We start from the raw sequence: 26362 nt of genomic DNA on the forward strand, positions 1-26362 counted from the left end.
GCATTAGGGTGTGCATCAAAGTACTTCCTCAACCCCTTAACCTTTAGAACAAAACTAGTAAAAGGCAGATCACAAACAAACGAATTTAAAGTGTCAAATCATAAATTAAATTGGTAGCATCTAATCACACTTGTGCTCAGGGCACCCTTTTTGTCTTGTCATCTTGATGTTTTACATTTTTACATGGTTTTAAATTACATTTTTAAATTATTATTTTTTTTTAACATGCTAGCATGTTCGCTAGAAAAAGAGAATTAAGCTCCCACACATGGGAGTTTGATGCTGGCTCTGGCCAAACTCCACTGCTATACAAAGAACACCTTGTGGAGTACATGGACAACATGATTAAGGAAAAAGTCTCTCTGAAAAATATCTGAAATATGTCATCATAAATTGCCAGGTGGAGAAATCAGTTCTTTTCTGGTGGAGTGCCCTGATGCTTGTCAATTAACTAGGTTTGTGCATCTATCTAGCTCTCCCACCCTGAGATAATAGCTACCACATGGTTCACTTTTGTTAACAACTTGTTAAATAAGGAACTTGTATTAATATACTGCCTCAGAAGTGAAATCATGGCAACTTTGGTAACACTAGAAAACTACAATTAAATTCCACTAGTCACTGTAGAGCTTAGAGGCTTGATTTGTGTTCAGGGACGGGAGTGGAGGACGGATATAAAATGTTTTATCTTCTGCTAGAGGTGATGTTTCTTCAGTCTGGACTAATGCAGCCTTAAAGTAATAATACTTAGATCAAAATAATTTTACATTTATATGTTTAGCTACCTTGCTTACACTCAATCCTCTACATTACTTTTTTCTGCATTTTGATGTTTTAATTTTTTTATATGCCAGCTTGTTAACAAATCATGTACGTAGGCTGTTGACACAGCTTGTAAATACATAGTTGTAAATTTAGCTACACTGCTCCAACTTACAATTTTTTTCTTTTTTTGGGGGGGGAAATGTGACATTAACTGCTTAACCTAATGATGTTGTTTGAGGAACAAACTAAATCGACTATAAGTAGAATAACCAGAGTGTTGTTTTAGTCGTAATATTCCTTTTCTGAGCACCCAACAAACAATTGTTGGATACAGCTAACAATTTAGGCTACAGTGAAGAGGTTCGTGTTTTTCGCAGACATCCACTGTGACGCATCGCACCCTCTGTACTACCTACGTATGCGCAAATTTTGCGGAAGCGTGATGGTAAAAGACTGCTTCTGCTTATAGATTGCGGAAGTATGTACAATAAGGCTTTCGGACTTGATACCACGACGAAATTGACATCAAAATACTACCGCATCGGTTCTACGCTAACTGTCTCACTCAGCCGTAAGTTATGAATAAATCAAAGAGTGTTTAGTCGTTGCTCATGGCAGGTCTACCATCGGACTATAAGCATCATACGATAATTGGATTTTTAACAATCCTGATCGTTATTTATACTGTCATAGTTCCTATTTGAAATGTTTTGAAAATGTATGTTGGTTTAATTTATAGTTTGATCTGCATGAACATAGAATAGTTTCGGTTCTCAGTACATATCTGCTTGTCATCCGATGTTTTTGTAATCTTTGGTGTCCCACTTAGGGCAATGGAGTCAATCAGATCTTTTATGTCAGATATGTGGACTATGTAGGCTGCAGAAAATGGTGGATGGCGAACAAATCTTCAAACTAATAAGCATATTTAAGGAGTTCTTCACGTACATGGGGGTCAGAGTTTGCCATTAACGTCCTTTGTAGTCTAACTTGTGGGGAGCTATTTCAGGTCTTGCATATGTCTATTTCTTTAGTGAATAGTGCTTTTAATATAGACTAGCATTCAGTAGTTTTTGCAGTCACTGTTGATATTTCTCCATGAATTTTAAAGTGTAATCTTGCGTAGCGTGTGGCTTGCCACAGTGGACCTGATATTAAACGGCCGTAATCCTCCCAGTGTCGTTAAATGTATTTGACACCATAATCCCAGTATTTATTTATTTTTTTCTGAATAGTCTACCAAATGGATCAGTTTCATTGTCAGCTAAACAGTGCCACATAAGTTATAGCCTAAATAGGGTACAGGGAATCACACCTAAGTTCATTAGTTTAAAAGCTATCTGTTTATGTCTAGCTACGTGAATCCAGCGTTTCTTTACTCTTACAAAGGGCCATTGTTACCTAATATGACATGTCTACAAAGCTGACAATATAACTTGTCTGTTCTATCACAGCACTGGTCTTGACCCTCTCTTCATTTATTTATAGGTGAAAATTTATATATCATATACTTTTATTGGGCCTGACTGGATATGGGTAACAGTGTACCAATGAAAGGATTGGGTTTCACAACGTAAATTTTTTATCGATGCAGCATCCTGTTTTACTTGTTCTTGCCATGTTCTTCCTGTTCAGTGTGATTCCTTACTGGCTGTTTAACCACTCCTAATCTCGACGTCAACGTTGTACCTTTATGAAAGACAGTGGGCCACGTAAGAGCTGGATATGTGGCTGCTCTCTGTATGAGGTAGGAACAGGGATATTTACAGAACTTTGCAAATAAATTCAGGGGGACACTTGTTAATCACATCAAATTTATGTTTATCTATAGCAGTATTATTTTGCTTTTAGTACTATTGTTGGAAAATGATTCGAGAGTCATTTTGTTTAATTGTCTTGCTGGGAATATTTGTACACTTATAATATCTATACAGCACAATACAGTTGTAATGCTGCATCATGTTTCTTTGTAAGTTCAAATATGCTGTTGGTATAATGGTTATCCTATATCTGCTGAAAAATAATGTAAGGGAGAATTTACTCATGCTGCCCTCTCTCCATAGGCTTGGCTTCCTCTCATTCCCCCATGCCTGTTTCTCCAGGCTATACCCATCTGGATAACAATGAGCCTATGAACCCTTTGCGCATCTCAGTAGGAGGGCTTCCGATGTTGGCCTCCATGACCAGTCCCACAGACTCCCGTTTTCGTCTCAAATGGAGAGCCATCATCATAGTAATAACTGCACTGATTCTCATCCTCCTCATCTATATGCAGTTGGCAGCCATTCAGTCACGGCCAAATAACAGATATGGCTGGAGGTTAAACCACCCTGAAACTGTGTCTGAGGCCCGCTACAATGACACTTACCCTCTCAGTCTCCCTGAGCGCACTTCCAAGGGCATGCGGTATCGTATTGGAGTAATTGCTGACTTGGACAAAGACTCTCTCAGTGAGAAGAAGCTGACCTGGTTCAGCTACATGCGCAAAGGCTATCTGCTGGTGTCAGAAAGCGGTGACAAAGTGTCAGTAGAGTGGGACACTGACAGGGTGGTGCTGGAAAGCCACCTGTCTGAGAAAGGGCGTGGCATGGAGCTGTCAGAGTTAATAGTTTTTAACGGGAAGTTGTACAGTGTGGATGATCGCACGGGTGTTGTCTACCATATAGATGGAAAAAATGCAGTTCCTTGGGTTATACTGCCAGATGGAGATGGCTCTGTTTCTAAAGGTCAGTATCTTTTTCACTCCTAGCAGAACAATGGAATAATTATGACCACCCTCCCCCCAAAATACCTACATATCCTATGTATTGTAAATTCTCCTATAGTAAAGAGAATTGTGTTCACGTGTTCATACTTGGCTGATATTAATGATAGCACATCATACTGAGAAAGCTACCTACTGAAACATCTCTGTATTGATCTCACTGCATGTTCAATAACATTAATTTTAGTATTTAAAAGGCATTTTCTCTATAGTAACTTACATGTTTTTTTTTTGTTTTTTTTGCATGAATTAAGGCAGAAGAGTGCTGTATTTTATCTTTCTTCTATGTTTTCCCTTCTCCCCCAGTAAGCATTTCACCTTAGGATTTCACAGTTTAATAGTAAGCGTAGTACTTTGCCTTGCTTCTCTTTCTGCAAGGTTTTAAGGCAGAGTGGCTTGCTGTGAAGGATGATCACCTTTACATAGGTGGTCTTGGGAAAGAGTGGACCACGATTAAAGGAGAGGTGGTCAACGACAATCCTGAGTGGGTGAAAGTGGTCGGTTTCCGTGGAGATGTGCAGCACCAGAACTGGGTTTCCAAGTACAACTCTCTTCGCAGTGCAGCTGGAATCAGCCCCCCAGGTGAGTGTGTGAAAGGCCTTAAATCTTCAACAATTATTTTATCCAGATTAAATAGAAATCATTTCAGTTGTGTGATCGATAAGACACCATTACATTAATTACTGTTCTTTCTTTAAAATAAATAAAATGCTATGAAACAAGTGCCATTTCTTTTATTCTATAGTTTGTTTTAATTTCAGGTTAGTTTTTAGATTCCTTTCTTTTCCTGTATGTTTATATCTATATATATTTTTTAATTTTTGAAAGAAATTTCAAAGAATACCAATTTGTGCCAACTATACCCAAGCAATATTCTTGTAGACAGTGTATATAAAATTTCTACAAAGGAAGTTGTGTAGTGGACAGTTGTTTTATCCTTTTTTCACAAAATTTATTGCTATTGTTACTACCCTGTCTAGACTGGGAGGCCGTAACATAGGGTTTGGGTGTAACAGCGATAATAATGAATAATGAAATGCAAACCAGACAACAAGGTTGACAGCAAAGATCAAGTGTATGGATCGAGATGGGGAGCACTGGAGAGTCAGAGGCAAAACCTGGAACACAGGGAAGACAGACACAGATGTGGACATAACACTATTTTATATGTATGTGTCTCTTACTTTCCTCAATCTTGAAGGTTACCTCATCCATGAGTCAGCAGCCTGGAGTGACACACTGCAGCGCTGGTTCTTTCTACCGCGTCGTGCTAGTAACGAACGCTATGACGAATCTGAAGATGAGCGGCGGGCCACCAACCTCATGCTCTGCTCCTCAGCAGACTTCACAGACATCGAAGTAAGGAAGGTGGGCCCCTTAAATCCCACCCATGGCTTCTCTTCCTTTAAGTTCGTCCCAGATACGGATGATCAGATCATAGTTGCCCTAAAGTCTGAAGAAGATGCTGGGACGATAGCGACCTACATCCTGGCTTTCACCTTGGATGGACGTATGCTGCTTCCTGAAACTAAGATTGGTGACGTGAAGTACGAAGGCCTTGAGTTTATTTAGTGCAGAAGGTATAATGCAGAGACGTTGCACATCAGTAAGGGATAATGCACATCAGTGCTGCTTCTTTTGGCATTTGCGTGACAGGGCATACATGTGGACATTGAGTTCTATCTAGGTGGTGTGGCAGCTGAAGATATGTCTCAAACAAAGTGAGATTTACATCATATTTTCTCACTTTCAGGTTATTTATTTAGAGCCTGATTGATAACGGACACGGCTACACTTATCCATAAGTCTCCTCAGAGAACCTTGTGAAGAACCCTAGTCTTATACCAGTATAATGTGCACCAATGAAATGAATGTACTTGATTCTTGACAAGAATGCAGTGAAAATCTTACACATCTCAAGATCCCATATAATTGTACTGAATGTCTTCTTCATAAGAAACAATCTAAGCTCTTTTTTTTGGTCATGTGTGACTTGTTTTACAATAGATTACAAAATGACTAGAGTTTATGTTCTGCTGCAGTGCATCATTTTGGTTAAAATACACCAGAAATCCAGCAAAACCTCCTTAGTGTAGTAGGTTGTTTTGGATTCACTGCCCTTCTGCAGGTAGGTGTTCACTGAGTTTTGAGTAAGTTTCTATGGGTTTGGGCACTTGTTCTTTACATTTAAAAATCCATCCTCCTGCAAAACGCATGAGTAAACACAAGTAAGCATATTCCACCAGCAGCTGTACATGCCTTTGAAGCCATGTGTTACAGATAAGATGATGAGTTGTGAGCATTTGTTTTTTTTCTTTTCACATCTTCAACTGCTCTTGGACAATGTTGCACTTGGTCTCATCTACTGCCAAGACTGATTGAACTGTTACAGCATCTATGCGCTTTTAAGGCCTCTTTGCTCTTGAGACACTTGCATCTCAAATCTACAAAATTCTTTCTGAGATCATACTTATATATTCTTTTCTTTAGATTCATTTTTGATGTATTTATGCCTTTCAAAGTGTATATGAGGCGACAAAAACAACTGCACGTTTTCATTTGCAGAAGACTAAAGGCATTCTACTCTTTACACATGATCATGGATCTCCTGTGCTCCAGGTATTGATGTGACTCTAATATCACATACTAGTTATACAGATTTTGAGATGAACAGTTAACTGTTGCGGACTGCTACCAGGGGATGCAGTCATTATTCAATAACCACATGACAGTGTTTCAGAGATCAGAAATAAATCGGTGCTGTGAACCACATCCTATTTATGTTTAGGCAATGCTCATCATATCATCACAAATATTGAAATTCGCTGATTAAAAATTTCCTATTCAAAAAACACTTAAAATCAAGTTGTTTAGGTACTCTTACTTAAACCCTACTGGTTTTAGTTTAAGAGGGCTGTTGATAAGCATGCACATGAGTTCTGGAAGGAGGGAATTCTGTTCCAGTGTATTCACTGATAAACCATCACAAGACAAATTTTCTGGCCATTATTTGCGTTAAGCTAATGCTTTTGTCCAGAGCAACTTACAATTATGATTGATTACAACTTGAGGGTTAAGGGCCTCACTCAGCAATGGGACTTGAACCAGCAGATTAGAAGTCAAGTACCTTAACCACTGAGCTACCATTGCCTTCTTTGCAATGATTAATTAACTCTACACAGCATGTGATGTCAATGTCCTGTGCAAAATCATTAGTGCTTCACATAGGGTACAGACCACTCACTTCATACCAGAAACCACAACATCAGAAGGGGTCTCGGGTCATGAGGTAGGCACCTTCCTTCTTCTGTATTTTGCTGAATTAAACCTGATACCTCCTGAAGGCTCAGCAGTGAGGTCTGGCACCCAGCACCATTCCCATCCAAGCTCACTTTTAAACCACTTTTAAACCTCTTTAAACATAAACCCAGTCTGGCCTCACTGGGGACTAATGCCATACCCAGCTCAACTGGCACTGTTAATGCATGCTCACTGCTACCAGTTCTATCCAAAAACCCAGTATCCTACCCAGTCCTCCATGTCTCTAGGACACTGAACACCAAAGGCATTCCTCCTTTACAGTGCATTTACCCAGCTACTGTCTTCATCCACAACCACTGACTAGTCCTTTCAGATACTTCTGATAACTCCTTCATACCTACTCTTGGTTTACTGCCTCTAAAACCAAATTGCACAATCAAAGATTGGGCAGACTTTGCTACAAATCCCCTAATACCCATCTACTGGCCTTATATGCACCTGCCACCTCCGTTCTCGCAGCTCATCATCCAAGCCTGCATGTTTCAGCGTCTGCCTTTCAAACGCATCATCAGCTGCATCCTCAAATAGAATGATTACTTCTATAAAATAAACTTTTACTTTTAGAGTTAACATTTCTGGCCTCAACATAGTTAATTCAATACACTGTGGCACCTCTAGTTTTTTACCTACTTTAAATGTGTCAGTTATTCAAGAGTATATCACTTGGAGAAAAATGGCAAATTGCTGTGCTCTGCAGTAAAAGAATGTGATAAAGGACATAATAAAAGTTACTGGGGTTTCATTTTTACAGAATACTAAAAATATATCAGGAAGGTTAATACCTAATAAAACTTAAGCACTTCTAATTTTTTATTACAGAGTCTACAAATTACCAGTTATACATATCTTAGAGATTAATTTGATCAATGCAGTTACTGAAGGTGCCTGTTTGCAATTCATCAGCAACCAGTGATGAACAGGGTAAAAGGTGTGCATACTAACTTATGGGCTACAGTCTGTAAATGTAATGAGTGAAGTAAAAGGTTGGGGCTTTTTAATAGAGTTGGGGGTGATTGTATATTTTATTAACTTTCTGGATCTGCCTGGTTGCTGTGGTTCACACACGTGTAATTACGCAGGGGGACACTGGGGACTTGCACGTGGCATTATCACTGCCTACTGAACTGGAGCCACAGACATGGATTTGGATCTGTTGGTGGTAGAATGTACAAATGTAGGCCTACTCATGCCAATTATATGTGCAATTTACATAACGGGTACTTGCTGATATTGCTATTTTTTCCATCTTAAATATAATAGGAGTATTTTCTATTACTTTATCATTTTCATAAGCAATGTGCTATGGACAGACTAGCCTTTTTGTGCTTCTTGCAAAACTGTGTGGCCAAGAATGGTTGGATAAAATCTGTTTCCATATTGGGGAAAACAGCAATCTCCCCAACACAAAAATGTAATCAGTTGCCCTGGGCCTGAGCATCACTCTGCACTCCATACATCTGTATTGGTGTCACTCCAACTCTGGCAATTTGTTCACTCTCATGAGGAACATGGTTCAGAGTTCTGACATTTATAGAAAATAGAAAAGTAAAATGTATAAAAGTGCACTTTTGCACTTTTAAATGATTTAAAAGTTATTTTCTTTTCATGTTTGTCAAATGATTGTCTTTCATATTTCATTCATATTTCATGCTCAATTATATTTCATACTGAATTCAGATATTAAAATTGCTGTGTATAAGCTTGGTAATTTACCAAGTTTATTGGTAAATTGGTAATTAAAATGGGTGTGTATAAACTGTGCCACAGATCAGTTATTTTCCCTCATGTGCAAGACCTCTGACAATACAGCTTGTGAGACTATAAAAATTTTACAAATGTATTCTAACTCATATAATGAAGTGATAGAAAATACATTAAAGTGCATGTACACTTGCATGTAAATAGCATGATAAATGCAAAACAAAAATGCAAAAGTATTTTAATAACATCAAGACATTTTTTTTTAATTTACCATTCTCTCGAGAACATATTTCATGCAGACAAGTAAGTGGTCAGTGAGACTTAATATGCTGCTTCCACTCCTGGCCACAAGGTGTTGCTGTGAGCTAAAACATATGCTGCATATGTGCAGAAAGTTTGAAACTACTTTGTTTATTCTTGAACATTTATAACCATATTTTTCTTAATCTGTAATACATACAGCAGTCTTGAATCACTATTTGACATTTAAGTGACATTTATTTGCTAAATTTCAGTTTTTTTCTGTGCTCCCTTTTTCAGTCTATGAAAGCCTAGCCACAAGCAAAAGGTCAAATCCTTTTTTTTTTTCTTAGTGAGGAACCTTTTAAATATGTCAATAAAAACATGCTCTCTAAATAAAGCCAAATAAACTTCTATTTCAGCAATAAAACCTGCAAACATAGAAAAAGGAACCTATGCTTTATGTGAGAGAGAAAGTAAGGAAGCAGAGATGCAAAATGTGTATCTGGGGACTGGACTGCTTGTGCCATAAACAGTGACTATCATATAATTAGTGGAAGATAATTAATCATGGTTTAATGATGATTCACCTACATGGTGTGTCTTTCTTGTTAAAATCAGTAGGCCTCAGTGTGTTACTGCAATGTAATGTGTTGCAATGCAAATTGCTGATCTTTTTGTTCATTGTCTTTGTTTTTATAGTTCCTCAGAAGCCACATTGTTTGCATGCAAGTACTTTTCTAACATAGTTATGAGCTTTTAATAAGAATAAATTAGTTAATTCATATCATATTACTTAACTGAGTGTCATAACATACCTCCTGTAAGCGGAGCAGGATAAAACCAGTTCAGCCCAGTTCAGTCTTTAATTCATCCAGTTTTTCATAAGACTTCATACCAATGACTCACATAACCCATTTTCACCTAACAGACAATTTATTATTCTGTGTTATTCTCAGATTGGCGCCATTAACACCCAGACTCAGGCTAGGCCTGTGACTACGTCACATTATAATAGATGTGTGTCACCGATGCCTATAAAGGGCAATGTGGTCTCTGTACAGCCTGCTGCAGTAGGATCTTTTAATGCAGCTGAGATATTGGTTTAACTTTGTAGTTTGTTAGTTTAAATGGTAAATTATTAATTGTATCAATTTAGTGATGTATTCATTAGTGATGTAATGGTACGGGTTAGAATAGCACAAGGTGCCAAACTTGTTAAATGCAGTGAAATAACTACTTAGTTGAACAGTGGTGCCATGCTAGATCCTGAAATCCCAAGGAAGCTGGCAAAAGCATGGAATAACATTAAAAAAAAATTATCTGGTTATTAAAACTTTAGTTTGCTTAGTAGCTGACAAACCTTACTGAACTCTCCTGACCTAATTATTGAGCACTTCACACTAGAGCAATAATCAAATGGTGGTGGGCAGAGGAACTTTTCCCATTTTTTCTGTTGACAAACTGAAACCTATGGTGGTGTTTTGGCTGTTCATTCCAAGCTGAAATGGTCACCTCTGGGGCACAACAGGCTGCATTTTCAAGCACTGCATGCTAAGGTGGAGGATTTGTAACCAATAAATTTTAGCCACTATGTGTTTAAACTATGTGTATATGTTTAAACGCTGCACGTTTAGAGTTCAGAATGTTTCTTACAAGGGCATGAGATTAAGGTTTGTTTATGTTTATACTGTTTTCATAGTATACACACTTTGCTGGCACAGATCCAGTGAAATGAGATTTGTTATTGACTGCTTGCAGTTATGTATGGGTTTTGTGTATAATACCCCCCCCCCCCCCCGCATACTGACTTGATGCTACTTTTAACTGTTAATGATTTTGTCAGTAGCATTTTGCTATGAGTTTAAGAGTTTGTAAAATGTCCTTTATTACAGAGATGCAAGAAAAATCTCTTAGCCACACAGGAATGTGTTACTCCAGAACAGGTTTTGCAAAATCCTTCTTTAGAGTGATTGAAGACTATAGGCTAATAGTCAGAAAACTATGTAACTACAAATGAGACAGTGTGGTTGATCCAAACTTGTGCAAGTGACAGATGAATCATTAAGTACAAATTTGGGTGATCAGTTGAAAACTGGCTGTTCAGGGAAATATTCAGTTCTAATTATGATTCTATTTAGAATTATGAATTCCACATGTACAGGGTCATTAGCACTGTGACTGAAATGATTAGCTTTGTTTAGCATGTTAGAGGCCTAGGTGTCTTTTTGGTGCTTTTTACATTTTCATGTGCATTAATAGTAAAAAAAACAAACAAAAAACACTTTTTACCAGTGATGACATTCTTCATTATTCATGAAGGAAGGGTTGGCTACTTTATGGACTTTGGGGCCTGCTGTGTATAGACCTGATCAAAAGGGTTCATTTTTAATACTAACTCCAGGCTCCCACAGCCTGCCTTTCCCACGACTAAGTAGCTGCTGGACTAAAGCCAGCAGAGAACAACAGCAGGAATAAGTACTTTGTTTACAATACTGAATGAATTAAACACATAATCATTATTATCAATGTGCCAGTCCAGTGAAATACATATTTCATCTGTTGTTTTGCTTCAAGCATGCAGCAGAGAGTGATGGAGAATTTCATTCAACAAAATTTAAATAAAATGTTAAAAAATAGCTGTGTGCAGTAACCCGATTCTAGAATTTAGTGAGCATATCAATGAAGTAAAGCTAACTTCAGTTTGCAAGAGAGCATTTGCCAACAGTTAACTAACAGTGGCTACAAAAGGATGTTAAGAAAAATAATGTGATATGAAACATCTGTATTCCTCAATTTGTCAGAATTTCTCAATGACCGATTGGTAGTCGATAGCAAGTATAAAAATAGGGACTTTATTGTAACAGCAACGGAGAGATCCAGAGTCGCTATCAGTAATGGAGTTGGTAACAGAGAGAAACAAACAGATACAAATTAGGGTAGGTAAAGAGATATAAACAATATAGATGGGCATAAGGTAAGTAATCATAAGGTAAGTACACATAAGGTATTAGGCTCAGACATGCAAGGCACACCAAAACGAGACTTTGCAAAGCCACTCTAAAACAAGAGATCACATATGGGGACACAGATTAAAGTTTAACTAGGAACAGGTGCTTTTAAGCTCTGGTGACTGGAGGACTGAAGGATTCTGGGGAACACTGTCGGTTACAGACTGGTCAGGGAGAAGGGTGTGACATAGTTGACTCAAAGGCCATGTTACCTAATCTCTAATCATTCACTAAACCAATGGAGCATTCAACATTGCAATAGAATAAAAAAATAATTTCTGTGTGCACATAAGTATTTAATCCATTGTAGCAGATATGGGCCAGGCATGCTGTGTGTCTGTTTGCTTACACATACATGAAAGAACAAAGTCCATTCTACTCTCTCTGGCTCATGGACATGCCCATATGCAGCTAGGCAAACTTGTTACTGTTTTACGTAACATCCTGAAATAACACCTTTATGCAGTTATGTATCATAAAATTTGAATAAAGTTCCACAAATATTTTTCTGTGCACAACTACAGAGTTTAGTGTTTTCTGCCCTTACATATGCAATTTAACTTATCATCTGATCCAAACTTTAATAAGATGAACAGAGTTTAAGAACAGGGAAAACACAGCTTGTTTGTGGCTTTTCAGAGTTTGCATTGGTCTCCCTTATTTCAAATTGTATAGACTAAAAGCCATGTGCATTCACATAAACTCTCAGTTTAGACCCTTACATGATTTTCAGGCAGCCACTATGAATATTTATAATATACATAATACTAACTTTATCTAATCTTACTATCTCTCTACTATCTTACAATATTTTGTTTCTTTTTGTTGAATAAAGCTAGTTTGAAGGTATTGGAGTGGAAAATTACTCCGATAAAGAGTGTTGTTTATGAAGTGGGCACCTACTGGCTAGAGTACAGTAAAATAACTGATAGACAAGGGTGATTATAATCCAAAAGATTTCAACTAACTTTAATTTCATTTCAATTCTGCATTATTTGCAAACAAAAGACTTTGAAATCTAAACTGACTCTACTTGACCATAAAGCATTTAAAATGTATGAAAATGTAAACAGCCATGGGTTCCTCCCATTGTAAAGCTGTAAATCATTCACTCATACTTGCTCATAACAAACTGAGCCACACCTAGGTTTAGTCAGACTTAAAAAGGTGGTTCACTGTGGAAGTTTAACACCTTAGATCAACTACTTAGGTCACACTATTGAAGCTGAAAGACCAAACGAGGGCATTTGCAAGTGGCCAGTGACATTACTCAAGCATGTTCATGGGAAGATCAAAAGTGCAGATTAAGAAATTACTCCATGCTCATTCATACTCAGCTCAGATAACTGTTAGAACTTTAAAAGACAAAAGTTATTTCCAAATGGAAAATTGAGCTGTTATTGACTAAATATATCATTTCCAATAAAAAGAACAATAATGTTTAATATGTGAAAAGAAACTAGCCTTTGTAAGTTCCTCTCCATAAATCAGACTTTTAACAATGAAAACAGAGAAATGAGCCTTTATTTGGTGACTCATTTCCATGACTGTCAATAAAACTAGTGATTTGCACAACAGTGGAGCTGGTGGATACACTTTTATCTCCATGCATAACCAAGAGGCGGTAAGAGCATGCATTCAACATTTTATTGGCTGTTAGTCTACAGACAGATGACCATTTGTGGAATAACTTCTGCTCAGGTATCAGTTACAGGGAGCAGTCTAAAGAACGCCCTTCCCTCCACCCCACAGCTCTATCTCTGTGGAAGAACTAACAGCAGACGGAGAGACGACGATACCAAGACAAAACTTACCAAGACAAAAAAAAAGAAATGAGAAGAGTTAAAGAGAAGTAGGAAAATATTAGATAACTAACCATACTCCACTGGAATGTTTTTAAGAGTAATAAAGTGAGGTCAAAGTACTCTAATAAGACATAAGGATTGAAGAGCAAATTTAAATTAACCCGAGGAAAGACAGTGAACAGTAAAAGAAAGCTAGTACTAGAAGGACTTTGCAATCATGGTTACATTGGACATTCGCACCGTCACCATGCCGGTTGGCATTGTACGGATACTGGAAATTGTGCTGTCATGTGTCTGTTTTAGCCTGGTGGCCTCTGTGGGCCATTCTAACTCCTCCTACTAGGCCTGGCGCATGTTCACCTGGTGCTTCTGCTGCTTCATGACCCTCTTCATCCTCATCCTGGAATTCACCAACCTCAGTGCCAAGGTACCAATCTCCTGGGATGACTTCACTACAGCCTTTGCCATGCTGGCCACACTTATGGTACTGGCGGCCTCGGTCATTTACCCCACCTTCTTTGTTTGCTCTTCTTCTTCTTGTCACATTGCTGCCTCAGTTATATCCTGCATTTGTTTCATTATGTATGCTGTGGAAGTAGGACTAAACCGAGCGAAATCTGGTGAGATTAGTGGCTTCCTGTCCACAGTTCCAGGCCTGATGAAAGTTCTGGAAGCATTCATCGCCTGCATCATCTTCATCTGTCTTGACCCAGGCAGATACAAGCTCTTTGCCGGGTTGCAGTGGTGTGTGGCAGTTTACTCAATCTGCTTCATCTTTGCTATCCTCATCATCATCCTCACCATCTGTAGGCAGCTAGCTCTGTGCCCCTTCCCATTTGACAAAGTGCTCACCGGTTACAATGTACTGGCTGTTATGATGTACATGACGGCAGTGGTTATATGGCCACTTTACAGCTTTCAGGGATATCCAAGGCCAGAAGTCTGCAATCACTGTTCCTGGGACAGTCTAGTGGTAGTGTCCTTTATGACCTGTGTTAACCTCATTGTCTATATTGTGGATACATGCTATTCAGTACGTCTAGTGTTCTTTATTACACCTGCTTAAGAACAGACTGCATTAATTTGCATGTGAACCAGACAGTGTACTGCTTAAGAATTAAGAGAAAGTTTACAGATACTTTTTGAATGCTTTTAAATACACTCTTTGAAATATAGTAGTTAGGTATCATAACTTTGCTTTTGTTTTCACTTAAATTTGTATAAATGAAATTGATAAAATTGTGTACAAATTCCTGGACAGCTTGCTAATGTATGTACCATACTCACATCTGCTAAACATATATCACATTGGTTAAATGTTACATCTATGTAGCATGGTATGCTCATGTAATATTAAGTCTACCTATATTGTTGACTACAGTTGTGTAAAGTACATTCACTCTGCAATTTTTAAATGGATTAATGTTTATAAGAGCCTGCTTTGGAAATAATTTTTACCTACTGTATGCAGTGATTCTAGTGACATAAGTGGATTCTATTGGATTCTAGTGACATACTCCTAGCCTTAATTATATTTTTTATTGAAAAATAAATAATAGTACTTAAATAAAAGTATTTATGAGCACACTAAATGAACCTTTTATTTTGAAGTGGTCTTATTGATGCGCTTTTTATAAATTACAAAAACAAACAAACCAAAAAAAAACCCAAACAAACAAACAAGTTAAATAAGTAAGATACATTTGACTAGCTAACCTTCAGTATAACTATGAGATAAAAACTTTCACAAAGCAAAACAACCCAGAAAGTTATTATTATTATTATTATTATTATTATTATTTTGTTTAACAAGGTAAATACATATGTTAATTGAAAAAAAAAAAACACGAGCGAGAGAGAGAGAGAGAGAGAGCGAGAGAGTTTATGATGTATGAAGGAATGTGTATGGCCAGACATCTCTGACAAATCTCATGGGCTGTTGATGTATGAGTTAGTGAAAGTGCCAATGGGCTTTAAAGACTAAGGGAGAAATACCTGAACAAGTCCTGTAGGTTATTGTTTTAGAATATTCAGAATATCACACAGAGTACTGCATAATATATAGTACTATGACGGAGGGTATGTAACACATGCAATAAATCTGACAAATGTCAGGTTTATTGTTCTCACAAAAAGAGGTTATCCCAGAAGTATTTGTCAAATATTGCAGAATTAAAAAGCAAATATGTTTTCACAGCTTGCTGTATACTTTACACTAAAAGCTAATTGACAGCACAAATATCAGAAGAAAAAAAATATGGAGGAATGTTTGTTTAATTGTTTAATTACCGTTGAGTGGGTGGAGTAAGGCGCATACAGAGTGAAAGGCAGGCTTATATTTTGATCCCATAAGTGTTGAATAGATATGGTAGAAACCTGATGTTGTCCTTTATTCTATAAAATTATCTGGTAGCCTTTATGGAACCACTCCTATTTTTTTCATAATTTCCCATTAAACAACAATGATGTTTGCTAATTTTCAAGATGTCATTTATAAGTCAGCAATACTGACAAGGAAAAATAATATTAACCAGTAATATCATGTCATGTGTCATGATCCAGTCAAGTCCTGATGGATAAAAACAAATCTTGTCATGATATCATTTCATTTGGAAAAATGTCACATTACAGAAGGAAAATGTATTTTCATTTCATGTTGTTTTCCTTTAACACTGGATACTGTACTCCAGCTACACAGGTATACTATATTCACCACTACTGGAGAAGATTTTGAGGATTCACTCTCTCTAGCTTGGTATTCCTGAAATTTCAGAGTCTTTTAAAGCAGAGTGTTAAGGGTTTGAGTCCTAGCTAAGAGTTTCTCAACAAGTGGGCCATGACACACCCTCTAGTGGAGTGCAGGCTTATCCTCAAGGGAAAGATGTAGTCTGTAGCTGATAATGGCAATTTAAGTCATAAAAGTATAAGTGAAAAAAGATTTAGTATAAGTAAAAATCAAGAGATCAATTGTGTTCAAACTATAAATATATAAATAATAGAAACACACAAATAAAAATATATCACAGAAGTAACTCAAGGCAAATTAAACAACATCAGTTTTGAGACAATGGAGGCACTGATGCTGACAATTAGCCAACCAGAGATAGAGAGGTTTCTTAAATAATGAAAGAATGGCAACACTGTTCCTCAGAAAAAGCAAAAAATTGTCCGCACATACAACTCAGGGTATGTCAAATGTACTCTGCACAGGGGGAGGTGATGATGCTCACCTGAAAGCCCAGGGTCTATAGTGTAGTTGGACTCTTTCAAATGAACCGCTAGAACCTTCAAAACTAAAGCGACATCTAGAGACCAAACGCCCCACTCTTGTTGCAAAGCCAGTGGAGTACTTTCAATGAAAATGCGATGGACTGAAGCTCCAAAAGCAAACAGCTGTTTCCATAACATCACAGTCCAAGTGTGCCCTGAAAAATAGCTACCTTGTAACCAGACATATTGCATGGAATAAGAAAGCTTTTACAATCACTGAGGAAATAACTGCTTTCTAGTTATAAACAGGTGGGCCCTGAGGTGGAAAAGGTTGAGATTCCCCGATCTAACTCAATGATTGTACATACATTAAAATTTCTAGAGCAGTTTGACTTCAGATCAGAGTCCAGCATGCAAAGACCTTGTTCATTTGATAAGATTGAATCAACCACCAATAAGATACTAGAAATAGATCATAAAGTGGAGCTGATAAGATTCATATGGGCTGATGTTTTTTCTATGCTCACATGGAAGAGACATTTTTGGTTAAGTTTGTTTTGGAACGATCACAGGATTTACTTACAGGGAACTATTTTAACTCATAGATTAAATTTGCTTTACCACCATTATACAAGTGGTACAGAGAGAAATGTAAAGCGGGAGGAAGAAAAGGTTACAGGGAAGGAAGGTCACAAACATGTACTAATGTAGATGACTAATCTGGATGTTTAGTGAATCCCTGGAGTTACAAAGGTTGATTCAAAAAAGGACAACACGAAGGATTGCATTGTCGGATATAACGGAAAGGATCTGTGTGAACATAGAAAACTCAGTGATCACCATGGTGTCTGTGGATTTCAGATTGCTGACTTCACCCGTTGGAATTGTGCGAATTTTTGAAACTGCCCTGACTTGCATCTGTTTTAGCCTGGTGGCCTCTGTGAGCCATTCTATCTCATCCTACTGGGCCTGGTGCATGTTCACCTGGTGCTTCTGCTGCTTCATGACGCTCTTCATCCTCATCCTGGAGTTCACCAACCTCAGTGACAAGGTGCCAATCTCCTGGGATGACTTCACTACAGCCTTTGCCATGCTGGCCACACTTATGGTACTCGCTGCCTCAGTTATTTATTCTGCCATCTTCACGTGCCCCACCTGCCTTCAGGAGATTTGTGCCTCCGTTCTGTCCTGGATATGTTTGGGGCTGTATGCTGTAGAGGTCTGGTTGGCCCACAGAAGACCTGGGGAGATCAGTGGATTCCTCTCTACTTTCTCTGGTCTTCTGAAGATCCTGGAGACCTTTGTGGCTTGTATCATATTCACCTCTTTAAATCCTTCTAATTATAACATATTTCCAGGGCTTCAGTGGTGCATAGCAGTATATTCACTGTGCTTCCTCTTTGCTTTGCTCATCATCATCCTCACTGTTGGGAGATTGCTGTCAAGCTTTCCCATCCCTTTTGATAAACTAGTTACTGTATACAATATCCTGGCTGCAGTGATGTACATGAGTGCTTTGGTTATCTGGCCACTTTACGCCTTCGAAAAAAACCCACGCCCTATTGACTGTCATTTCTGTAGTTGGGATAAACTGGTGGTGGTGTCCTTTATGACTGCGATTAATGCCATTGCCTACACTTTTGATGCAGTTTACTCTATTAAACTTGCATTCTTCACCCATTAGCGGTGAGAAAAATAAAGTGCAAAAAACACCTGTTGCTCTTTATATTAAACAACATTATACTGTGTTTGTATATATACTACGGAATTTTTTTAAAGGAATAAATAAATAGCAATGGCAGTTTTGACCACACTGTTTATTACACGCATTAACATTTGACCTCCCCTCCTTTTTGTGGTTAGTGGAATTACAAGAATTTTTAAAACCAAAAAGGTTTGGTGACCATCTAATTAAAAAAACAACACATTTTTACAACCAAAAATCCAAAACAAGACAAAATACTCAAAGTAACATGCTAATAACAAAACATTTTATTTTGGTTACATTTTTTCTGATGTATATATTGGAAAGTAAGTAATGCGTAATGTAATGTAATGTGTAATGCTGAGGCCAAGCTCATTAGATTTGTCAACATACAAGAATGAAGGTTTTGGTAGTGTTTAACATCATAGGATGATATCATACAAGAATGACAGGTTTTGGTCATGTGATATCATAGGATATCACTGCATGTGGCAAATATCAAATCCAGCTTCAAGCACAAACAGTAAAGACTGTAGCCACAAATAGAAAAATATTTGTATTGCTTCACAGTTCACTAGAAAAATAATGCTGTTGTAGGCAGTTAATGAAATAAGACAGGCCTGATCTAAAGGTCACTAAGCTGTGACTATGGTGACATCACCAAAGAAACATAGTTCATACAAGTATATGTATTGTTGCACAAATCACACCCTACAGCTATATTCAGCTACATGGTTTTATCCTGATTTATTTTTCTTTTTTTCCGCTTCTCTGCTGATGGACACATTAGAGTATACACAGAATTCATGGCATATGAAAACATTATTCAAATCATACATAAATCATACATAATTAAACCTGTCAGCCCCAAGGCGCCATGATTTTAAAGTCTAAAGAAAATGTCTCTGCATTCATTAGAGATGATAAATCTCATAATAATTGTTTTTCCTATCAGTCCTATAACAAGGATGCAATGGCAGCAGCAATATCGAAATTGTGACATTACATACTCACTCTGGGTTCCTTTTTTAGTTGATACATATGACTCTTGTAGGGAATTCACTTTTTCCTGAGATAACAAATAATTCTGCTTAAAAAGGTCAGAACTGTGTAGAGTTCTTCAGAACTGTTTAAACAACTGCCAGCATATGCATAGTGTTGTCTGTATCTAATGTAGAAGAAGTCAAATAATTTGCTATATATATCCAGTGCTATGACCCAGGCTAGGCTTTATCTGCTAAAGGATTTCTTCATTTATATACCTCTTATCATTCTGTCAATATTTGCAGGTGTGAGAATACCTTATGGAGATAGATTATGGTGGCTGTTTTTCAGGAGAAAACAAAATTGACTATTTTATATTTAAAAGATGTTTTTACAGAGATGATGTCTCTCAATCCTGCCCTATTACATCAGATCAATCTATATTTATATTCAAGGTTCAGCTCCATTAAATTGTACCAACTGGAGTTTTTTCCCCAGAGGTTTATCCTTTTGCTATAGCAAATGGAGGGTAATCACAGAAGAACTCGCAGCAAGCTCAAATAGGCAAAAGACAACAGGCATGGAAAGATATAATGCTTGGCAACTTAGCCTCGCACAAGAGACTTCACACAAGATTGTAAATGGGGCTTAGGTGTTGAGGTAATAAGAGGACGTGGCCAGTGGTTAGTAGACCAGCAAGGCTGGTGCACTGGAGGGTGTAGCAGGGGTGTAGCACCCTTTTGAATATGTAAATCAATATATTTTTTTACTGAAAAGATGCAGCACATTGACTTTGTAAATATTCATAAATATCTAGTCTGTGCATGGTCATATGCTTGGCTTTAGAAATACAAAGGTCCAAAAACTGAACTTGCTGGGGGGTTCAGGGGTGTGACCCCCACCCTCCAATGTCAGTGGGCAGTAGCATACATCATCTGTTAAATAGTAATTCATGACAACGAGATTAAATGTTGCAGTAAATGATCCACTCTACAATCTGGAAATACAGAAGACACCAAAATGATAATGAAACAAGTGAAAACAAATGTTGACAATATTTTATGAAATTGTTAAAGTATAGGGAAATTCACACTACAGACATCACTGAACTCTAATCCTAATAAAATATAGAAGCAATGGGTCAATTGTGTATATGTTTGTGTGTGTGTTGATTATCCATGACAAGAGCATTGGACATCATCTGAAGAAAGAGCAGTGTCAGGATTCAAACATCTCTTTGTAGGCACACTGAAATAATATGAATCAGTCTGTATAAATGTTGATTTATAGACCATCATACATTCCAAACATGAATGGCCTTAAATAAGAAATGTTTCAAGGATTAAATGTTACCTTTCTACCACACACCAGTGTGATCCTTCTTTGAAAAAATTGAAAAAGTTGCTTGGCGTTACACAATGTATTTGCAAGACCATAGTAGAGGCAATTATTTTGCAATTTTCTTACACATCTGAAGAAATTGAGGTTCGGAAAATGGTAACCTCATGAGTCTGACTATTTACAAGATAATATATCCAGCATTTTTTTATATAGTAAAATTATATAGAAAATATTTCTATGTAAATATTATATATTTGTATAGTCAAATTTATCAGCATTTCTTTATATAGTAAAATTATTCACAATATCCTGTCAAAGTTCCAACATTTTATTTAAAGATAAGTTGGACAAGTCTTTTTCTTCAATTAATTTCAGTCAAGCAAACAAGAAAAAGATGTTAGAAAAAAGGCAGAAACAACAATTGAACTTGGTGTTAGTAAAAGCCTAGCAAAACATCTCAAAAGGAGGTGGAAAGATGATTTCATAGGTTATAGGATCAATTAAATTACTACAGATGTTGTGACAGATGTGCAGACATTTATGTTTTACATGAATTAATGCAATGCATTCTTTTTATTTAAAAAAACAAATACAGATACTTATTTGAAAAAACAACAACAAAAAACCCAAACAAAAACAATAAAAACAAACAGAAAAATCCAAAAGAACAAACAGGGAGGATGCTCGCTAACATTGTTAAGAAAATTCCACTGTCTGACTGAATTTAAACCTACATGAGTCATAGCTCCTCCACCTTTTTCATTAAATGAGAGGTTAGAACAGGCTATTTAATGTACAAAATGCTGGAAGCAAGCAACAGATCTTTACTCCCACAGGCTTTACTAAAACTGATTTCTGTAGGCAGAATTAATTATAAAATATGATGTGAATCCGGACATACAGAAAACAGCCAAATTCATGGTTTGAGCATGCAGGTAAAGATGCTTTGAACTTTATTTGTCCATGAAGACCCTAATATTAAGATGTCTTATTATAACCAGATAAGTTGTATTGGATTTAATTTTGATAAAAGTATGAATCTTTTAAAGAAAAGCTGTGAGTACAGCTGTTAGCAAATCCTAAACACTCAGGCGAAACCTGTTTAGCAGGGACCTTTCTATGACAGGAAAACAGCTCCAAGACTTTGGACAGCTGTCTGGACAAATTACTGTTATGCCACTTCCATCCTATGACTTAAACATGAGTTTGGAAGTACGTTATTTAGGTTTCAAAGTCCATATATATTAATCCAAGATACAATAATTTAAAATTAAACTGCAAAGTAGTTGTCCAAAAACGTATTTAACCAACAGCAACCTAGAAAAGAAAGCTGACTCATCATTAACTTTATTCAAACAATGTGTTTGCCTAAGCACGCTAAAGTTGAGATCTTGCATTCGGACTTAGCATCATTTCCTGCACAAGCTATGCCAATTCTCTCTATCTATTTGGTAGCATTCAGTTCTCCATGCTGTTTTTCTATTATTTACTATTACAGTTATTTTCCATTTCCATAACAACTTAATAATTCTGAATTTACTACAGATGTGCACAGTGTTGAGGCCAGAACAGAATAGCCTCCCAATGTACTCTGGCTACTACTGTGATCTCAGGATTCTCCATAAGTGATGTTACCTTTCTCACTTAAATTTTAACTGTCTACCCATCAAGATTCAGAATCTCTTTTAACTTATATTGCCATTACGACAGATGAGGAGAAGGCTCAAGTTTCACACTGTGTAATTCAGCTCCTCCTTTTCAGCGATCGTGATGATCCGGGGTGAGTCTAATGAGGGTGGAGGTGATGTTTAAAATGATCACTCCACTGAAGTCTTGCTTGATAAAACAACCCCGAAAGATCAATATTAGATTGTTGCTGCATCTTTATAGTTTACAGCTGTACAGGAGAGGAATTTCTTTACTCTGGTTTCTTACTTCTCTGAGAACACCTTTCTTTTTTCTCAAAGACAACCAATGTTTTTGACCAAACATCTGGAAAGCACAAACCACTCTGATAGAGAAGTAAGTGATCAGAGTATCAGAACAGTGCAAGACTAAATTCAGAACAGACTGACATATCATTAGCTTTTAAAATATAAATTTACATGGGCAGCTGGATCACAAACAGTCTTAATAGCTGATTATTTATGTGCATAAAGCACAAAAGCAATTTCTTTATTTTTCAGGATAGTTTCTTGAAAGAAATGAAGGAAATGAAAGAAACCCCACCAAGTTTCTCACTCACACCTGCTCACGTGGTTCATTTGCTAAAGCAATGCTAAATTTGTTTAGAGGTTTCTTTGGATACAGGGTGCACAATTTTCAGAAATTTCTCATGTACCTTTTCTAATTGAATTGTCTCAACTTTTAGTGCTGATTGCTAGTATATCACTGGGTCACTAATAAGGCCTGTGTAGAGATGTTGGTACTATCCCTACTCCTCAAAGTAGCATACAGGAATATCAAGGCTCTTTAACTTGTCTCAGAGAAATAAAAGTGGAATGGACTATGATGATTAGTGTGGTTTTAAGCCACAATATGTTAACTACAGGCAAACTGCTCAGGCAGAGTCTATCATCTGAAGCAGTTAAACTGGGACAATCCTGATGGTAAAGTGTTTACACACCACCACAGCCTCTGGTGTTAAATAACAGGTGGTGTGACTGCTGCCTGAAACAGTCCTCTTTAAACACCACTCAGAAACACCAATCCCAAGAGAAGCCAGCTGGCACCCTTCTGAGCACAAGAAAGCACCTGCAGGCAAGGGACAGCATAGATGTCCCCTCCTGAGACTCAAACCTGGCCTTTGAGTACAGCAGAGGTGAGCATGTTGACCACCAGCAGATGCTGTACTGATATCAGCCGCTGTGATCCTACAGAACAGCCCTGCCTGGTGGTCATATGAGCAGTGATGTGACATCATTTAGATGTGTTGTCAATGTCAGTCCTGATGAGGTGTTAATATCTGGACCACCAGGTGGTAGGGGTGTCATCTCAGGCAAGGGGTCAACCTCTGGATCACCAAGCAGGAGAGTAGCAGTGTTTGGAGCTACTGTAGGAACTTTAGTTTCAAGACCCACATGGTGTTCCCCAACATTATCTGGAGTCAGGCTAAATCAGGTCATCTAACATCAAGACTCATTGGGCATCCAGCACCTAACCTATTTTTTCTCTGCTGTTTTGTCTAGCATGGTTTGCCCAGTTTGTCCACAGGTTGAGCAGTGTGTGATAATGGTTATGGGAGAGGGAGATAGGGCTTTGGGTTATGGAAACGATGGCTGCTTTTTAACTGGAAGTACTGCCCGGGTCCTGCGACCAGCCCATCTTTAGGCTACAGCTTTTTGCTTCGCTTAAGGGGAAATACCAATTTTCTAGAGAGAGGGATACTGAGTGAGCGAGACGAGTGCGAGAAATATAATGGAAGGGGCTACAGTTTTTGTTGGCCCCGGACACACATACTCCTCTGGGAGAAGAATGTCTTCTTCCTCTAAATAAGTGCAGCAGCTCCAGGAAGTCATGGGCAGAAGAGGTCCTATTATACAACTATATAAAACCATAGCTAAGACTACCACCTCTCCAGCTCTGGCTCCCACCACTCTTCACTCCATTCTTGTCTCCCAGGACAAAACAATCTAGTAGGTCCTGGGAACAGCTGGGCTATGGGTTTCCTCTGGCTTGGGTACTGTTTATCTGCTTAGTGGTTTCCCACTACTAAATTAGACTGCAACATTTTCAATACTGTGAATCCACAAATAAAACCAAAAATTCCATACTGGTAACTAATAATCTTCATCCATTTATGGCAAGATGATTGCTCTGAACCAGTGTGATTCCAACCTGTTTTAATAATCTGTGCCAGTCTGACTAAAACACCAAGAAAAAACATGAGGAAACTTGAAAAATGCACACTCAGAGACCAAATGTGGGTAAATATATCAGAGATTATAGAAATATCGTGTATTTTCATTTTTCTTAAAGTTTGAGCACCCTTTGTTTACACGCCAAAGTCTGTAAGGCAGTCTTAAGATAGATCTCTCTCCATGTCTATGACTGGAGAGCCCATTTTTAAGGGTTACACACCTGGCTCCCTAACAATAAAGAGGAATAATTTAATTTTGAAACAGGTTATGACAGATTTGCTGTCAGCTCTGCTGATACAGGTTATGACAGTAATGTGCAACCAGCATTTTGCTGGTCACATTCGGCTAATGATTCTGAAGGACACTGTACTGAACATTTTCTTCTCTCAGGTTTTTTATGTTCTATACCCTATTTTCTAAAACAATTGTAACATAATAATTATCTATTTGATAGATCATTTTTTTTAATGTGACGATACTGTCTTTATAACAGGTGTCCAGTTCCAGTCCTAGAGAGCTAGGTCAGTTTGAATTGTGCTTTGCAGGACAGTCAATCTCTGCAGTTCAGGTACCCCTATTCTACAACCTAACAACAATATGTTTTGTCACAGGAAACTGAAACCAGTTTTAAATACTTAATTAACTCTAATGTAAGCCAAAATATGCTACAAATAAATCTGCATCTTTTTCCTGAAGAGATATAATAGAGGGTATTGTAAACTTTCAAATTCACTGTAATATGTCATTCTTCCTATGTGAGTGCCAAAAAATGTGATACAATGGTTTGATCATTTTTATTCCTGTACCATAATGTTGTCTCCATATTTGGGCATTTTAGAGCTTGAATGCAAATATATTTTAAATTTCATTCTATAAATACTTAGTATATATATATATATATATATATATATATATATATATATATATATATATATATATATATATATATATATATATATATATATCTCTGCACCATCTGCACCTGGCCCTGATTATGGACTCATTTATTCTTAGTATTTACCATACTCATTACACTTGGCCCTGATTATAGAAACTTACCATATGGATACTTACCATACTCACCTTTGTCAGTTCTCTGAGTGAAGCTTGCTACTGTTTCTCTGGGTGATTCTAAGTAGTCTGTGTCATGCTATACTGCTGTATCAAACTTAGAATTTGCTTCTTGTTTTATTTATGCTTTACCTGTAGTGGCTTGTTTACAATTTCTGAACTCATTGCATGTTTTACTGGTCTCTGCTTGTTGTATTGTAGACTTTAATACATCTGGACAGGTCTTAACTTTTGTGTCTCAGCCTGATTGTTATAATAATGATTTTGGGAATGGTATGAAAAGATGACTTTGAAATTTTAAATCTTCAGGTATGTCATACAGTAATGATGACGGTAGATACTTTCAGAACCTTGAAACTCATGATGATTGTTCCCATAAATTATGAATATCCCAAATGTATTAACAAAACAACCACACCTGAAACTCATTGAAACCAGCCACACTGGACTACTGACTGCATGTCATATGTCTGACACTACTCTTTTTGTCTATCATACACATCCTACATTCTATAAGAATTGTTAATGAAAGCATGGCCCCTGTGAGGCAAAACTGGCTATACTGTGGCAAGTGGGTAATTACT

General features: G+C 37.3%; 2 protein-coding genes and 1 pseudogene across 2 annotated transcripts; all 3 read left to right on the forward strand.

Annotated features, from left to right (window-relative positions):
- The first annotated feature begins 1207 nt into the window (after positions 1-1207).
- On the forward strand, positions 1208-5556 carry LOC145656996 (soluble calcium-activated nucleotidase 1-like). Its single transcript, XM_081711043.1, has 5 exons — positions 1208-1336; positions 2401-2512; positions 2829-3491; positions 3908-4111; positions 4731-5556. Exons 3-5 carry the CDS (start codon positions 2852-2854, stop codon positions 5099-5101), a joined length of 1215 nt encoding a protein of 404 aa, XP_081567169.1. The 5' UTR covers positions 1208-1336; positions 2401-2512; positions 2829-2851; the 3' UTR covers positions 5102-5556.
- A 7986-nt stretch (positions 5557-13542) lies between these two features.
- On the forward strand, positions 13543-15141 carry LOC113575231 (myeloid-associated differentiation marker homolog; annotated as a pseudogene).
- A 2517-nt stretch (positions 15142-17658) lies between these two features.
- Positions 17659-18501, forward strand: LOC113575175 (myeloid-associated differentiation marker homolog). Its single transcript, XM_027006524.2, has one exon. The coding sequence runs from the start codon at positions 17659-17661 to the stop codon at positions 18499-18501; it is 843 nt and encodes a 280-aa protein (XP_026862325.2).
- Positions 18502-26362: the final 7861 nt, after the last annotated feature.

The sequence above is a fragment of the Electrophorus electricus genome, chromosome 3, assembly GCF_041902795.1.
Source record: "Electrophorus electricus isolate QZ-2024a chromosome 3, ASM4190279v1, whole genome shotgun sequence".
NCBI lineage: Eukaryota > Metazoa > Chordata > Actinopteri > Gymnotiformes > Gymnotidae > Electrophorus > Electrophorus electricus.